This window comes from Triturus cristatus, chromosome 11 (assembly GCF_964204655.1).
Source record: "Triturus cristatus chromosome 11, aTriCri1.1, whole genome shotgun sequence".
NCBI classification, from domain to species: domain Eukaryota; kingdom Metazoa; phylum Chordata; class Amphibia; order Caudata; family Salamandridae; genus Triturus; species Triturus cristatus.
The window spans coordinates 49,653,990-49,671,933 of NC_140594.1; the positions used below are offsets into that span (position 1 = coordinate 49,653,990).

The window sequence follows — 17,944 nt, forward strand, 5'->3', positions numbered from 1 at the left end:
GTCCCAGGTCTATGTTCCACTGTGAAGTCCATCCCCTGTAGGGAAATGGACCACCTAAGAAGTTTGGGATTTTCACCCTTCATCTGATTTAGCCACAAGAGGGGCTTATGGTCTGTCTGAATCTTGAAGTGAGTGCCAAACAAGTATGGCCTCAGCTTCTTCAGGGCCCAAACCACAGCAAAGGCCTCCCTCTCAATAGCTGACCAACGTTTCTCTCTAGGGGTCAGCCTTCTACTTATAAAAGCAATGGGCTGGTCTTGACCATCTACATTCAGTTGTGAAAGAACAGCTCCCACACCTAACTCAGAAGCATCTGTCTGGACAATGAACTCTTTGGAGTAGTCTGGACTTTTCAGAATAGGTGCACTGCACATGGCCTGCTTCAGGTCATCAAATGCTTTTTGACAGCTTACTGTCCACTGAACTTTCTTTGGCATCTTCTTGGAGGTCAAGTCATTAAGTGGTGTCACTATGGACCCATAGTTCTTAACAAACTTTCTGTAGTACCCAGACAGGCCCAAGAAAGCTCTGACCTGAGTCTGGGTAGTTGGAGGAGCCCAGTCCTTTATGGTCTGGATCTTGCTCTCCAGTGGTTGAACCTGACCCCCACCAACTAGGTGGCCCAGGTATACAACCTTGCTCTGCCCTATCTGGCACTTAGTGGCCTTGATAGTGAGGCCTGCCTTTTGCAGGGCCTCTAAAACATTCCTCAGGTGGACCAGGTGATCCTCCCAGGTGGAGCTAAAGACAGCAATATCATCAAGATAAGCTGCACAATAATCATCCAACCCAGTAAGGACTTGATTCACCAGCCTTTGGAAAGTGGCAGGTGCATTCTTCAGACCAAAGGGCATTACCACAAATTGATAATGTCCTCCTGGGGTCGAGAAAGCAGTTTTGGCCTTTGCACTCTCAGCTAGTCTGATTTGCCAGTAGCCTGCTGTTAGGTCAAATGTGCTCAAAAACTTAGCAGCTGCCAGTCTGTCAATGAGCTCATCTGCCCTAGGTATTGGGTGGGCATCTGTCCTAGTGACAGCATTGAGACCTCTGTAATCCACGCAAAACCTCATCTCTATCTTACCATCTTGGGTGTGAGGTTTTGGCACAAGGACTACAGGACTAGCCCAAGGGCTCTCTGAAGGTTCAATGACTCCCAGCTCCAACATCTTTTGTACCTCAACTTTTATGCAGTCCCTGACATGGTCAGGTTGCCTGTAGATTTTACTCTTCACAGGCAGACTGTCACCAGTGTCCACCTCATGGGTGCACCAGTTTGTCTGACTTGGGGTCAGAGAGAACATATGTCTGTAGGCCTGCAAAACTTGTCTGCAGTCCTGTTGTTGATGGACAGTGAGGCTGTCAGAAAAGACCACACCATCAACTGAGCCATCATCAGGGTTCTGAGTCAACAGGTCTGGGAGAGGGTCACTCTCTTCCTCCTGCCCCTCATCTGTAGCCATGAGTAGCCCCATGTCTGCCCTGTCAACATATGCCTTCAATCTGTTGACATGAAGCACCCTGTGGGGGCTTCTGGGAGTCCCAAGGTCCACCAAGTAGGTGACTTCTCCCTTTTTCTCAACAATAGTGTGGGGTCCAGACCATTTGTCTTGGAGCGCTGCTGGGGCCACTGGCTCCAACACCCACACTTTCTGTCCTGGCTGGTAAACAGTCAGTACAGCCTTTTGGTCATGCCAAGCTTTTTGGAGTTCTTGGCTTGCCTCAAGGTTTTTAGAAGCCTTCTTCATATACTCTGCCATCCTGGAGCGGAGACCAAGTACATAATCCACTATGTCTAGTTTGGGTTGTCTGAGAGGTCTCTCCCATCCTTCCTTCACCAAACACAGGGGTCCTCTTACAGGATGCCCAAACAAAAGCTCAAAAGGGCTGTAGCCAACCCCCTTTTGTGGGACCTCTCTGTAAGCAAACAGAAGGCAGGGTAAAAGGATGTCCCCTCTTCGCCTAAGCTTATCTGGTAATCCTTTTATCATTCCCTTTAGGGTCTTGTTGAATCTCTCAACAAGCCCATTGCACTGTGGTGATAGGGTGTGGTGAACTTATAGTTAACACCACACTCCTTCCACATTGCAGTCAAGTATCCTGACATAAAGTTGGCACCTCTGTCAGAAATGACCTCCTTTGGAAAGCCCACTCTGGAGAATACTCCAAGCAGGGCCCTTGCCACAACAGGAGCTGTTGTGGTCCTCAGGGGAATTGCTTCTGGGTACCTGGTGGCATGGTCCACTATCACCAGTATGAATCTGTGCCCAGATGCTGTTTGTGGGTCCATTGGTCCTACAATATCTATGCCCACTCTTTCAAAGGGGACCCCCACCACAGGTAGTGGTATGAGGGGGGCCTTTGTGGTGCCACCTGATTTGCCACTGGCTTGGCAGGTGACACAGGAGCGACAAAACTCCTTAGTATCTTCTGACATATGGGGCCAGTGAAAGTGAGGGACAAGCCTGTACCAAGTCTTGTTCTGGCCTAAATGTCCTGCAAGGGGAATATCATGGGCCAAGGTTAGAAGGAAGCCTCTGAACTTCAGTGGTATGACCAACCTCCTGGATGCACCAGGCTTGGGGTCTCTAGCCTCTGAGTACAGTAGCCCTTCATCCCAATACACTCTATGGGTACCTTGAGCATTCCCTGCAGCCTCAGCAGCAGCCAGCTGTCTGAGGGGTTCAAGAGAGGGGCAGTCTAATTGAGCCTGCCTCAGATCTGCCCTGGAAGGTCCCCCTGTCCCAAGAAACTCAACCTGATCAGGTTCAAGTTCTTCTAGGACAGTTCCTTCAGGGCTCTCAGAATCATCCTCCTGGGAGGGCTGATCCACCACCTGAGGCAGGGGGGAAGGCACAGCCTTAACCCTACTGCTCTTTCTCTTGGATTGTGACTGGTCCATAGTTTCAGGATCCAGCACTTGTTCAGTGTTGCACTTTTTGGCCTGTGACCTGGTCACAGCAAGGACATGTGCATCTATCCCCAGCATTTCTGCATGGGTCCTATACTCCACTTCAGACCAAACTGAAGTTTCAAGATCATTGCCCAGTAAACACTCTACAGGAAGGTCTGAACTAACAACAACTTTCTTGAGGCCAGTTACCCCTCCCCAGGAGAAGTTAACAATAGCCACACTATGGGAGGTAGTGGCATTGCTAGCGTTGGTCACTAGGTAATTCTCACCTAGTATGATCTGTCCAGGGTCCACAAAAGCAGGTGTCACCATTGTGACACTAGCTCCAGTGTCCCTGTAGGCCTGAGCCATTCTTTGGTTGATAAAAGGTGTCTGTCTGTACTTGCCCAGGTTACTGGGGCCTACAGTAGAGGACAAAGCTAAGTCCCCATCACAGATCAGGACAGCCTGAGTAGGTACTCTGACTAGGCCAGAATCCTCCTCAGTTCCCAGGGTTAACCCTACTACACCCTTTTGCTGGGAACCACCACTTACACCTGAACTAGGGGGTACAGTTGCCTTAGGGGCAATGGTGGCTGGGGGCTTATCCTTTTTGGTGCACTCACTAAACCAATGTGAGGTAGACTTACAATAGTTGCACCATGGTTTCTTTTGGCCTTCTTTCTTCTTATCCTTTTTGGAACCACCCTCCCCCTGAGCCTTTTGGGGGCCTGGTGAAGACTTCTGGTCTTTTTGTTTCTGCTCATTACCCTTCTGGTCTGCCTTTTCTGATCACCGCCCTGGTTCTGGTTTTTCTGCTTAACTCTAGTCCTGACCCATCTATCTGCCTTCTTTCCCAATTCTTGGGGAGAAGTCAGATCAGAATCAATCAGGTGTTGATGCAATAGCTGGTTTTGACAGTTGTTAAGTATTTGTTCTCTCATGATCAAATTATACAATCCTGTATAGTCCTTAACCTTACTTCCCATTAGCCAGCCTTCCAGAGCCTTAGTGGCACAATCTACAAAGTCAGTCCAGTCCGGAGTCTGTGTCTTCTGGGTATCCCTGAACAACAACCTGTATTGTTCAGTGGTTAGGCCAAACCCATCAATCAGAGCACTCTTCAGGACAGTGTAATTATCTGCATCCTCATCACTAACTGTGAGGAGCTTGTCTCTTCCTTTCTCAGAGAAGGAGAGCCACAAGATAGCTGCCCACTGACTTTGGGGTACCTGCTGTACTTTGCAAGCTCTCTCCAAAGCAGTTATCCATTTGTGGATGTCATCCCCACACTTGTAGGGAGGGACAATCTTGCTCAGGTTTCTATTATCATAGTGCCTGTCTCTATCTCTAGGAATGTTGCTGCCACCAGTGGGTTCTAACCCACTTAACTTTTGTTCTCTAGCCAGAGCAAGCTTCTCTTTGGCAAGGGCAAGTTCTTCCCTCTGAATCCTCAGATTAGCCTCCCTCATTCTGGCTGCATGCTCCTTTCTCTCAGGTGAAGTCATTCCCCTGTGAGAGGAAGCATTAGAGATGTTAGAGACATGGGAGTGGATGGATTCCCTTGAAGGGGACCTGTCCCTCCTGCTTCTCTGTGAATGTCTACTTGTGGGTCTGTATGGGGGGGACCCCATGCAAACTCCCATGTAAACTTAAGTTAGCCTGGCTAAGTCTCCTTACTTGGCTCTGGCTGTCTACCTCCCCATCTGAAGCCCCATCTGACTCCTCTGTGGTGGGTAGACCCTCCTCTGTGCCTAGGGCACCTGCCTGAGATGCCCTCTGAGCATCATACTCCTCTAGGAGTTGTCTTAACTGAAGGAGGGTAGGGTTTGCACCCTGTTTTATTCCTCTGGAGGTACACAATTGTCTCATCTCCTGGAATGTTAAGGTATCATACCTAGAGGGGGTCTTCTGCAGACCTGACCCTCCTGGGAGAGCATCTACTTGATCTCCTCCCAGAGGCATGATCTAGTGAGGGTGTGGTGTGTGCACCTACCTACACTAGTTGTTTCTACTAAACCTCTCTAGTAGTTGTAGTCAGGGTGTGTTACTCCCTTCAACCTACAACCACTAAGTCCAGTAGGACTTAAGTATTATAAACTATGTTATATGTACCTAGACAATATCTGTGTGATCTTTCAATTTAGTATCTCAAGATTACAATGGTATTACAACAGCAAGCTCAGATCCCAACCGCTGCTCACCAATGTGAGAAGTTGGCCTGATGTATGATGTCACTAGTTATAGTGTACACCTTATATCAGTCCAAATACCCTTATGGTGATTGGTTGTAAAGTCAACCTTATAGACCAGCTATCCTAGTGGTAGCATGGACAAGAGCAGTCTTAGGCTAAACTCTGAATGGCATGTGAAGCCAGCTGTGATACCATATATAATCCCTTGAATACCAAATGAAAGGACACCACAACAGATATATATATAAAATAAAGTGTATTTATTCTAAGCAAACCCTCAGCACTCTTTATGAGTTTAGAGGTAAGTACAACACAGTCTTATTAATGCATACAGTAAGTCACACAGGTAAGTAATACAGTTAGGCCCTAGGGGCCACGCAAACCATATACTAAATAAGTGGTATAAGAACCACTGTCACGGAAATAGAATAGGCCTAGGCCTAGGGAATCGCTGGGGCTACACTACACTAGCGTTAGTTAGGAAGTGGGAGGCCCACGGGATTCGTGTGCAGAGTGGAAACACTCACGCGCAATGCGTAGAAGTCAATAGCAATGTTACAGTTTAGAAATAGATAGATAGATTTAGGACACTTCCGGAGTAGCTAGGAAGTTGAGACTTGAAAACTAGACACTAGGATAGTCACTATCCTGATGAGCACCGGAGTACCCAAGTTACCTAGCCCACAGGCTGCGGGTGCATAGGGGTGAAGATGCGTCATTTTCGTCGTCGACTCCTATGGATGCCTGAAGAAAGATGCTGACAGGCAGTCAGGGGAGAGTGTCCGGTGGATCCCAAGGCTGGGATCAAGAAGAGAAGAAACCTGCAAGCAGAGGGGACAGAGTCCAGGTCACTAGCCAGTGACCACGTGGAACCAGGAAGGAACCAGGCGATGTCGTGAAGAGTTGCAGGTGAAGGTGAAGCTTGTCGCTGCAGCCAGGAGGACCAGGAAGCGTCGAGGACGACCAGGACCAGGAGGCGAGCTGTCCCACGAAGGCTCTTGCTGTCGGCGGCGTCTAAGTTGGACTAGGACTCACCAAGCCTTGGCAAGCGGAACCCACGAAGAACAAAGGACTTGCTTCTGGTGCAGACCAGGAAGGTCTGGGGTGCTTCTTCTTTGCAGAGAAGCGGGAGCCAGTCTGGAGGAGCCAAACCAGCGCAGAAGATTTCAGGGAGCGTCGTCACAAAGGCCACTAGCCAGCGGGCAAGCAACCGGACAGACGCGGCAAGCAGGAAAATGCTGAAGGGCCCCACGCAGGACTCGTGGAGTGTGGGGGGCTGGTCTTCGGTGCAGATGGTGCTTGGGGTTGGGGCTTCTCAATCCCCGGTGCACAGCTTCGAGGGTACCTCAGAAGCTGCGCTGTAAGTTACTAGCCACTTTTCCCAGGTAGCCGGTCCCACGTCGCTCGTCGCCTCCACGGATCTCAGCTCTGCTGCAGATGTGGATGAGGGTCGGAGAAGTCTGGAAATCAAGGCTCTGGTCGGGCTCTGCAGTCGGTTCCTCGTCGAACGTTTCACAAAGCAAAGGGTAGTCTCTTGATGGTGCCTGTTTGCACAGGGTAGCCACTCCTTGGCCACAAGGGAGATTCTTCAGTCTTCTTCTTTCGTCGAATGTCGAAGGTCCAGAGTTTCTGTTCAAGTTGCAGGTTCAGGATAATCTAAAGTCTTGAGGCCCAACTCCCACTCTTATACTAACCTGGGGGTCTGGGATACCTGCTAGGTCACGCCTTATGGGTGGGACCTGGGAGGGGGTGGTTACACCCACTTCCCTTTGTCCAGTTTCGCGCCAGAGCTGGGGCTGGAGTGCCCCAGCGCCGGTTTGAACTTGACTATGCAAGGAACACCTTGTGTGCCCCAGGCATGTCTCATTCCTTTCAGCCCACCCTGCCCCAATACACTAAAGGCTGTCTGGAGAGGTGCTAGCACCTCCCCAAGCAGGAAACCTATTGTCCAGGCCTCCCTGGCTGGGATCACTCCCAGCTGCAGGAGGTCAGACTTGTGTCGTGGCAGCAGCATCCATTTTGTGATGCTGAGGCTTTGGTCAGAGGCTAACAGTTGAAGTATGATTTTAACATGTCTTTCCCTCTAGAAGGGGGGAATAATATTCTCATGTCCAGAAATGGCATGGGGGTATTATTCCCGAGTGTTAGACACCTTACACGACATGTTTTGATAAAGCCAGACCATAGTTACCATAACCGTCTAAGATTATAAGGCACTTTAAGAGTATATGGTAGGCTATATCATAGAACAGCTATAAGGACAAGGTTCCGAAAGCTGCAGACAGGCTCAGCTCATGCTAGAGCACCATCTCACATGTTACCAAGCACTCTGCCTCCAGGATTGTCAAGGCCTGCCATAGGAGTGACTGATAGGTACACATGTGTCTATATGTAAGTTAGGTATAGGAATACTACACCTAAGCAAGGGGTGATTACACGACCTTGCCCCAGCTGAGTGATCAGCCAGTTGTGTCAAAATGGAAGGCCAGGCCAGGGGTGGCACAATACATGCTGCAGCCCCTGGTAGGCCTAGGGTACACCTATGCCCTGGGTACCTAGGGTACACTGTACAGGGGCCAATAAGGTGATCCTATCCAAATGGGTTATGCACCTAAAGTACATAGTATTAATTTAGAGAGAGAACAGCAGGGCTGTGGGTCTGATTAGCAGGCCCACAGCCACATCTAAGTCGAAAACCAGTAAAGCAAAAGCAAAAAGTGGGGGTGAACATAGAAAGCAGACCCTACTCTCCTACATGCCCCACAGCAGACACGTTGCTGGACCCCTGGGTAGGAGAGCCCCTGCTCTCCTGGGCCTACAACAATGTACATCCTGGGCGAGGTGCTAGGTCTCCTCCACCAGGATGGACAGGGGGAAGCTTCAAAGGCATGCCGCCTCTGTGAGCTTCCCCAGGCCACTTGCAGCCCCCGCCCTGGCGGGAAGCCTGGCCGCAAACCCCAAATAAGGACAGGGGATGTGCCAGCCTGCCAACCCCACCCCTCAGGTGGGGGAGGCGAGGTGAAGCACATCTCCGGGCGCTCACCATCTTGAAGATGGGAGGCCCTGCCCAATCAGGACTAGGCTACTGCCCCCCTCCCACAGGAGAGTGGCTGAATAGGGGGTGTACCCACCCCAGGACAGGGACCCATTGGTCCCTGCCCTTTACCTACCTGAAATGCCCCTAAATCTAGTATTTAGGGGCACCCTGAACCTTCCTTCCCCAGATTCCAAAATACAAAGAAGATCAAGAAGAAAGAAGTCCTGCCGTGCAGCTGCTAAGAAGAGGAAGACACCAACTGCTTTGGCCCCAGCCCTACCGGCCTGTCGACCCTCGAACCTGCTCCTGCTACAACCCGGTACCTCTTGTGGCCAGCAACCTCACAAACCCCGGAGGACCTGGCTACCTTTTGGCTCTAAGCAACTGGGACTCCCATGAGCAGAGGCTCTGCTCAAAATCAGCTTCCAATCCCTAGCACCAGCCCGGAACCGCAAACCCTGCACACTATGCACCCGCCAAGCCTGGCCTGTGCCGGAGTGAACAAAGACCACGAGGACGGCCCCCCGGTGACTGACCTAGAGTCCGGCACCCAAGGACTTCCCTCGACGCTCCTAACGAAGCCTGCAGCCTCAGAACCAGGTGCCCCCCCAACCGCGATCAACAGAGGGTAAGATTTCCCGACACCAAAAGGCACCCCTGCATCCGGCGCCTTGCGGCTCTCTGTGCCCAACTCCTGGGTACCTACCTATCCTCCAACTACCCAACTTACCTCTCGAAGTGGTGGTGGCACCTGAAGAATCTTTGTCCCCGAGCTTGCAGCCTTTTTCCAACCAGGAGCTTTCCCATTGAAATCAATTGAGCGCCCGAGGGCTCTAAAGCACCCTGCACCCAGCCGCCCAAGTGGCCCTGGCAGTGTTACCTCTACACCTATGTACTTCCCTATTTGCCCTGAGCAAGTGACCAGGAGCCCAGCTCCCACAGCCACTTGGCCTGCTAGTCAGCAGCCACCAACCAAGGCCCCCCTGCCTCTCATAGGATAACATTGGGCGTAACTCACTCTGCACCCGGCTGCCCCTGTGCCGCTGAGGGTGTAACAACTGTACCTACCTGACCCTGGGAAACCCTGGAGTCTGTGCCCAGAACCTTAACTTTGCCAGTCGAGTACTTACCCAAAAGCCGATAACTCAATTTTCTCCATAGGGTAACATTGACTGGTTTCTTCTGAAATTTCTTGTGTGGAGTTTTCAAAACTTAAAATATTCACCAAAAATCAGCCGAGTGACGAAAACGAAAATACTCACCTGCTATTAGGTGAGATCCCAGTGCTGGATCTTGGTGCCCTCCCTGACCCTGAAAAATATTCACAACCGTACTTACCAGTAACCCAGGAAATCATTGACTGTTTTTCTGTGAAATTTCTTCTGTCGATTTTTGCAAACTTCAAATATTCTTTAAAAATCGTACAAACTGTGAAAACTTACTTACTTACCTTTTTTAGATCGAGGTCCCAGTACTGAGTCTAGGCACCCAGTACTGGATTACAAAAGTAACGAACGTACTATACCTGCAACTTGAATTTTCTTCCGTAGGGAATCATTAACTGTTTTCTATGAAAATTCTTCTAAGTGTCAACTTTTAAAATAGCAAAATATTGCCTAAAAATCATAACAGCAACTAAGTCGACTTTTATCCCTCGTTTCTAAGAACTGACCCAGGACTGAATCTAGGATCCAGTCCTGAATTACAAAAGTAATCCTGAAAGTAATCTATTGCAAATAACTTAAAACTTCCATTGAACTCAATGCATTATTGTGTTTGAAATTGTGTTGCCTATTGCAACAACCTGTAACTTTCTACAAAAGCCAATTGCAGATTGCAAAAGTATATACCTAAAGCATCTCATTCTGAGAAAGTATATTTTGATACCTATTGTTGGTTCTAAAATAAAACAAACATATATGTTTTATATATAAACCATTGGCCTAGAGTTCAGTTATTGTGTGTGAGACCATTTGTTGACTGAGTGTGTGCAACAAATGCTTTACACTGTCCTCTGATACTCCCTTACTGCTCGACCAAGCTACCACTTTAGAGAGTAAGGTTATATCTAACTTTAGCCTCTGCCAAACCTCTAGGGAGTGTGGACTCTGTACACACTGTACCTATTTGGGAACAGTTTATAAAGAGCCACTTTCTCACAGTAACGTAAAAGTAACTTACCTGCAATTTGTTGACAAAATCTATTCATTTCAATACACAGCACCAAAAAGTTTCTAAGTGTGGAGTTTTGAAATTTGAAAATATTCTTTAAAAATCGCTCGAATAACAAAAACTCATTTACTCACCTGTTTACAGGAAATGTCCCAGTGCTGAATCTAGGCATCCAGCACTGAGTTAGACAAGCATTTGCAATGCAATAGGTCTCGCATTTACGAGAGTTTGATCTATTGACATTGTAAATTGCAATGCCGTTTATTTATGTGTTTTGTGTAAACGGCATTGTCATTTACAATGCCAATAGCTTCAACTCTTGCAAATGCAAGACCTATTGCATTGCAAATGATTGTTTTCGTAAAAACGCCCATGCCGCACTTTCTCTTTAATGCCAGCTGCGCTCCTTTCTTTAGACGAGCCGCGTCTAAAGAAATGGGTCTGGCCACCATTAAAGTGAAAGTGCGGTTTGGGGCGCTTTTACAAAAAAAAGCATCTGCTTGTCAAGTTGATAAACAAATGCTTTTTTTTGTAAAAGCCCTTCATGCCGCTGTTTCACTTTAATAGGGGCCATGCACCTTCACCTACTCATCACGGCCCGGTGCCACTGCTCCTGTTGCACCAATGATATCTACGCCCCTTGACTGTGAGAGACACAGCTTCGACCCAAACAGGCAACTCATCCTGGCCCGTTGCCACTGCACCGGCAGCACCATTGATATCTACGCCCCCTGACTGTGAGAGACAGAGCTTCGGCGCAGACTGCTGATCGCTGCCCGGTGCCACTGCACCTGCAGCATCAATGATATCTACGACCACTGACTGTGAGAGACACAGCTTCGGCCCAAACTGCTCATCTCGGCCCGGTGCCACTGCACCTGCTGCACCAATGATCTCTACGCCCCGCGACACTGAGTGACGCATCTTAGGCCCAAACAGACCACTCATCTCGATACGGGTAACCTTGGTGGGGGCAATGAGGCTTCTTTTCATACTGGCCATCGGAGACGAGCAGCGCCCTTCTGACCCCTTTCTGCACCCCTTTTGAGCCACTGTCACTGTGCTTTGTTACCGAGTTTGTGGCATGTAACATGACAATGCTTACATCGCATGTCAGTGTGTCCTGCTGTGTTGTATGAAGTGACCCAGCTGCAAGCAGCATGTCAGAGCCAGTGTGAAATGGTCGTTGTGAAGGTAAAGGGCTATATTTGATTCGAATTGTAGTGCTGCAAACCCACCGAGTTTTAGGCGCTTAGACGCATATCTTATTAAACCCGAGAACATTTCTGCATGCCATCAGCACAAGCCATAGAGTCCTTGTTTCACTCTGCACAAACGTTATCCTTGCTGCAGCATATTTGTAATTCACAAAGAAACATGACTTTAAATTGCATTTGACATAGGTAGCTAATTCAAGCCAAACTCCTTCATACAGGAAACGGTGACTGACTCGGCCATTGTCTAGCAGAGTTGCTGGGATTACCCTTTCTTTTCCACATCTCATCCTACATTCTTACAAATCACGCAGATGTATTGCGTTCAAAGCTTGAAGAAGTTATGAAACCTAGACCCGCACATTGCCCCGCTCATGTCCTCCGCTCCAACGTCCACACCTTCTCCTCAGCATCTAAAGCCCTGCCCGGATCCTCCTCTCAGCGGGCTGCTGTCTGTGTGGTCCTGTGGCTCTCAAGTGCAGCAGGCACCAAAAACGCAGCAATGGACAGAACACCCGCCTGCTTAGGTCAGACTGCTCCCCTGAACAGAACGCGCCTGCACTCACATTCAACCCTTGTGAACAATCTCTACCTTGCGATTTCTTCTATCCAACTCATCCGAATCTAGGTTGCTGGTGTGGATCGAGATTCCTAAAATGCATAATACTCTTCAGAAATACTTAAAATAAAATAAAATGCTGTTTGGATGTGCGAGCAGCAGTCACCCTTGACCTTCTGTGTATCAAAAGCGCGTGTCGTGTCTCCGGCTAGTGAACCAGGCGTCACCTACGCTCGACACATTGAGCGTTCACACCACATATTCCACAAACTGCGCTGCTGACTTGCACGCTTCTGTAACAGGTGTGACTATCACCGGACAGTCCTCATCTTGCCGACTCCAGAAGGTCGAGAGGCTGGGTTGGCCCCAATGATGTTCATGCCTGTGACGTGCAGCCTTCCCAGAGATGTGTGTGCAGCAGAACGAGCTCTCAATAATCTACAGGAACTCTGCTACGGCTCTCGGGAGGGGCGGGGGCGAGCTTGTCTGTGCTGCTGCTTGCTCCTGTTCACCCTCCCTCCATAAACAAGAGCCGGGAAGTGCTTGGAGCGCGCGTGCGCATTTAAAAAAAAATATTAAATAGCATGAGGCTGCCTAGGACGTGCGTGTTGACGAAAGTGAAACTGCATGCTGGCTTGCGAGGGAAGGGGGACAGGAGATGTGCACGCCCCGTGGCTGTAGGCGCGTACACCAACTCAAATCCGCCAAAAGCCTGCGCGTGCACATCTCCTGTCCCACTTCCGAGGCAAGTCAGCAACAATAGATCTCGCTTGCTACAGCAGCGCTTCGCGCTGCGTTCGCAGGCGAGACCTAAAAAAGTAAAGTAAAAGTAACTTACCTGCAATATACTGAAAAGGCCTATTCATTCCAATGTACTGTATTTGCTAAGTCTTGCATTCTACTGCTCCCCTGTAAATCAAACAAAGTACAATTCCTATTGCATTTTCAAACAGTTCTATACCCAGTAACTTATTACTGAAATGTATGTGATGCTTACCTGTTCCAGGCTTGCTTGTTTCTAAAAAATAAACAGTATATTTTTTATACAACAACAATTGGCTTAGAGTTCAGTTCTTGAGTGTGTGAGTCCATTTGCTGACTGAGTGTGTACATCAAATGCTTTACACTGTCCTCTTGATACTGCTTTACTGCTCGACCAAGCTACCACAAATAGAGAGTAAGGTTCTATCTAACTTTAACCTCTGCCTACCTTTGGGGACTCTTGGACTCTATACTCGCTGTACTTCACTTTGGTGCAGTATATATAGAGCCAGTTTCTTACACAAGTTCATTCTACTGTCGTAATAAACTGCAATTTCAGCATTGCTCTGTATTTATATGTATGTGAATGTGTGTTTACTAGTACACCTGCAGTAAATAACAAGTGTTAATGAGACCCATTTATTTTCACTGCTGTCATAAATGTTTATGCTCATAAATGTTTATGCTGTAGCAGTGACAACTATAGCAGTGTATGCTATAGCAGTGGTTGATGTCCATAAGTGAAGCAGAGCTTGGGTTTTTCTTGACTGTTTAAAAACTAGCTCAAAAGCTGCTATGAATTTTATGTTATGTTACATTTTATTATTGTACTAGTAAATAATACAATCCATGCATTTTCATCTAGGGGTATAATAGTGCATTCGAATAATTTTTCTCCTCTTTGCCCTATCTAGTGTGTGGACTTGTCCCTCTTTGATCTGATTGGTATAGAGAATAAAATGAGCCGCCATGAAGCTGACGCGCTGCCAAAACTGAAGGTGACTCGGAAGCTTATTGAGGAGATTCACAGTGCTCCTGACCCACCACCCAGGCCTGTTTCAGTCAAGATCAAACCAAAGAGGTAATTCTGTCTTCTTTGTTTAACCAGGACAATGAATATTTATCATTATTATTTCCACAAACATATTTTAAAAGTATGAAACTCGCTGTGTGGTCCACATAGCGCTGTACGCGAACAGAGTCCAACAGTACAGAAAATTTAATAAATTATTAGACAATTAGATTTGAAGAGCTGAGCTTTCAAAGACATTGAACTGAGTGTTTGAATAACCTGGGGAGGACCAAAGCTTGGATCTCAGTTGGCAAATGTTATGTTTATTATTGTGGCTTCTCCAGTGACGTTAATAATTTGCATCTGGTTGGAGCCCTTTTTATTGGAGTTTGCCATTAGTTGTTTAAGGTTGTAATTTCATACACTGGTGATAAGTTTGCTGGTGAGGCTGCGGGTATGGTTGGAGTATAAGGCAATAAAGAATCCTTACCCCATATGAATCGATGATGCAAGCGAAGGAGATGGTAAAGTACAATTTCTGTTCCTCTTCAAAGTAGCAGTTGTAGGTAAGCTCCCTCTGGGGGAATGATGATACTGGGGGAGGCATGATGTCCTAAATATTGTCTGAGATAATGGCATGTTTCTGATATTGCTCTTAAGATATTACCTAAGCCTGTTTTTGGCCTGTCGGCTAGACTGCATTGATGGTGACTGAGACACCTTCTGCTTCCTTGAATGATTCAGATTCACAGTGTAAGAAAATGCCCTCTTTCTGCATGGTTGCCCCAATTTTTTGCCAAACTACTGATGTACTTTGACCGAGTTTGGCCAGGGTTCCTGCCAATCAGGTACCCAGGGCCTATGTCCTTTCCCTAAACTGCATTGAGACAAAACCCAATTGTCACTCTTTGGCCACATGTCAGTCCCTTGTAAATGGTACCACAGGCACCAAGGGCACTGTGGCCAGGGAAAGCCTCTAAGGGCTGCTGCAGCACTTATTGTGCTACCCCTTAGAGGATATATATATATATATATATATCTCCAAAGTAAGGTTCCGTGTGCACAGAGTCCACAGTCCCCAGAGGTTACAGTTAGATACAACCTTACTCTCTAAAGCTTGGTTGAGCAGTAAGGCAGTATCAGAGGACAGTGTAAAGCATTTGTTGTACACACCCAGTCAGCAAATGGTCTCACACACTCAATAACTATACTCTAGGCCAATGGTTTTGTATATAAAAATATATAGTAGTTTTATTTTAGAACCAACAATAGGTATCAAAATACTTTCTCAGAATAAAATGCTGTAGTTGTATACTTTCAATAAGCAATAGACTTTTAAATGCAATAGTTGCAATTGTTGCAATAGGCAACACAATTCAAACACAATTATAACATTGAGCTCAATGGGAGTTTTTAAGTAAATGCAATTTCAGTTACTTTGCGTATGATTTTCTTACTCAGAGCTGGATCCTGGATTCAGCCCTGGTGCATTTCCTGTAAACAGTTGAAAGAAATCATTTTTGTTACACAGGCGATTTTTAAGGAATATTTGTATGTTTCAAAAGTCGATACTTAGAAGAATTTCTGGCAAAAACCAGGCAATGTTATCCTATGGAGGAAAATCAAGTTATCGGTAAGTACAATTGTAATTACTTTTCAGAGTCAGTGCTGGGCACCAAGATCCAGCACTGGGATCTCTCCTGATAACAGGTGAGTAATTTTGTTTTCGTCGTTTGGCTAATTTTCAGTGAATATTTTAAAGTTTCAAAACTCGACACTTAGAAGAATTTCCAAGTGAAACCAGTCAATGGTACCCTATGGAGAAAATGTAGGTCATCGGCTTTCAGGTAAGTACTCGACTGGCAGAGTTAAGGTTCTGGGCATAGACTCAGGGGTCTCCCAGGGTCAAGTAAGTACAGTTGTTACACCCTCAGCGGCACAGGGGTAGCCAGGTGCAGAGTGAGTTACGCCTATTGTTATCCTATGGGAGGCAGGGGGCCCTTGGTTGGTGGCTGCTGACTAGCAGGCTACGTGGCTGTGGGAGCTGGGCTCCTGGTCACTTGCTCATGGCAAATGGGGTAGTAGGTAGGAGTAGAATTTGCACTGCCACAGCCACTCGGGCAGCTGGGTGCAGGGTGCTTTAGAGCCTTCGGGCGCTCAATGGATTGCAATGGAAAAGCTCAAGGACGAACAGGCTGCAAGCTCGGGGACGAAGATTCTTCAGGTGTGACCACCACTTCGAGAGGTAAGTTGGGTTGTTGGGGGATAGGTAGGTACCCAGGAGTTGGGCACAGGGGGAACAGGGGGCCGCAGGGCGCCGGGTGTAGGGGTGCCTTTTGGTGTCGGGTAATCTTACCCTCTGTTGATCGCGGTTGGGGGGGGTCCCTGGTTCTGAGGCTGCAGGCGTCGTCAGGAGCGTCGAGGTGGGTCCTTGGGTGCTGGATTCGGGGTCCCAGTCGCTGGGGGGGGACGTCCTCAGGGTCTTTGTCCACTCCAGCACAGGCCAGGCTTGGCGGATGTAGAGTGGGCAGGGTTTGCGGTTCCTGGCTGATGCCAGGGGTTAGATACTTGCTTTGAGCAGACCAACTGCTCATGGGAGTCCCAGATGCTCAGGGTCACAAGGTAGCCAGGTCCTCCGGGGTTTGTGAGGTTGCTGGCCATAGGAGGTGCCGGGATTTAGCAGGAGCAGGTTCGAGGGTCGACAGGCTGGTAGGGCTGGGGCCAAAGCAGTTGGTGTCTTCCTTTTCTTAGCAGCTGCACGGCAGGTCTTCTGTTTTATTGATCTTCTTTGCTGTTTCGGAATCTGGAATCTCCGGAAGGAAGGTTCAAGGTGCCCCTAAATACTAAATTTAGGGGCGTTACAGGTAGGTAAAGGGCAGGGACCACCTCCTATCCTGCCACTCTCCTGTGGGAGGGGGGCAGTGGCCTAGTCCTGATTGGGCAGGGCTCCCCATCTTGAAGATAGTGAGAGCCGGGGACGTGCCTCACCTCGCCTCCCCCACCTGAAGGGTGGGGTTGGCAGAGGCTGGCACACCACCTGTCCTTCCTTGGGGTTCCGGCCAGTCTTCCTGCCAGAGAGCGGGTTGAGAACCGGTAGGGGCCAGTTGCTGGGTGCAGCAAGTGGCCTGTAGAAGCTCACAAAGGCGGAATGCCTCCGGGGGGATGGATGGAGGGAGGTGGGGGGGGGAGAGAGACTTCGCACCTCACCCAGGATGTGCATTGTTGCACGCCCAGGAGAGCAGATGGCTCTCTACCCAGGGGTCCAGCAACATGTCTGCTGTGTGGCAGCCTAGGCAGCCCCTCAGACAAGACGTGGATTGTAGGTTAGGTTCAGGGGGCATCTCTAAGATGCCCTCTGTTGTGCATCTTACAGTAAATCCCACACTGGCATCAGATTCAGCCCTGGGACATTTCCTGAAAATAGGTGAGTAAATGCGTTTTGGTTAAAGGTACTATTTTTAAAGAATGTTATTGCATTTCAAAAATTGACACTTAGAAACTTTTTCACATAGAATCACCAATGTTATCCTACGGGAGAAGAATCACTTAGCAGGTAAGTTATGTTATCGATACTTTTTCATACACAGTGCTGGATCCTAGATTCAGCACTGGGACATTTCCTGAAAACATTTGAGAAAATGCATTTTGGTTATTTGGCTGATTTTTAAGGAATATTTGTAGTTTTCAAAAGTCGACAGTTTGAAACTTTTTGGGAGAAAAATGTCAATGTTATCCTATGAGGGAAAATTAGTTATCGGTTTCAAGGTAAGTAATCGGTCTTTTGAGTTAGGGTTCTGGGGTTAGCCTCAGGGGTCTCCCAGGGTAAGTGATGCACTGTTGTTGCACCCTCAGCGGCACTCTGGCGGCCGGGTGCAGTGTGTTGAGACCCAATGTTATACTATGGAGGATAGGGGTGCTGCGGTTGGTGGCGGCTGGCAAACAGGCCTCAGGGTTGTGGGAGTAAAGCTCCTAGGGTCATGATAAGTTGGGGACCAAGTTAGCACAAAAGGGGCACCCTCAGAGGCGCTAGGGCAGCCGGGTGCAGGGTGCTGATTTGAGGTCGGGTGCCCTGTTGATTTCAATGGGGATCCTCCATCACAAAG

General features: G+C 48.2%; 1 protein-coding gene across 4 annotated transcripts in view; it reads left to right on the plus strand.

The window, feature by feature from the left end:
* Positions 1-17,944, plus strand: part of EP400 (E1A binding protein p400) — an 852,236-nt gene that overhangs the window by 240,764 nt on the left and 593,528 nt on the right. For all 4 annotated transcript variants that reach the window (XM_085634324.1, XM_085634328.1, XM_085634325.1 and 1 more), the window contains one exon: positions 13,744-13,910. In XM_085634324.1, the coding sequence (XP_085490450.1) occupies positions 13,744-13,910 (167 nt within the window). The remainder of the gene's footprint in view (positions 1-13,743; positions 13,911-17,944) is intronic.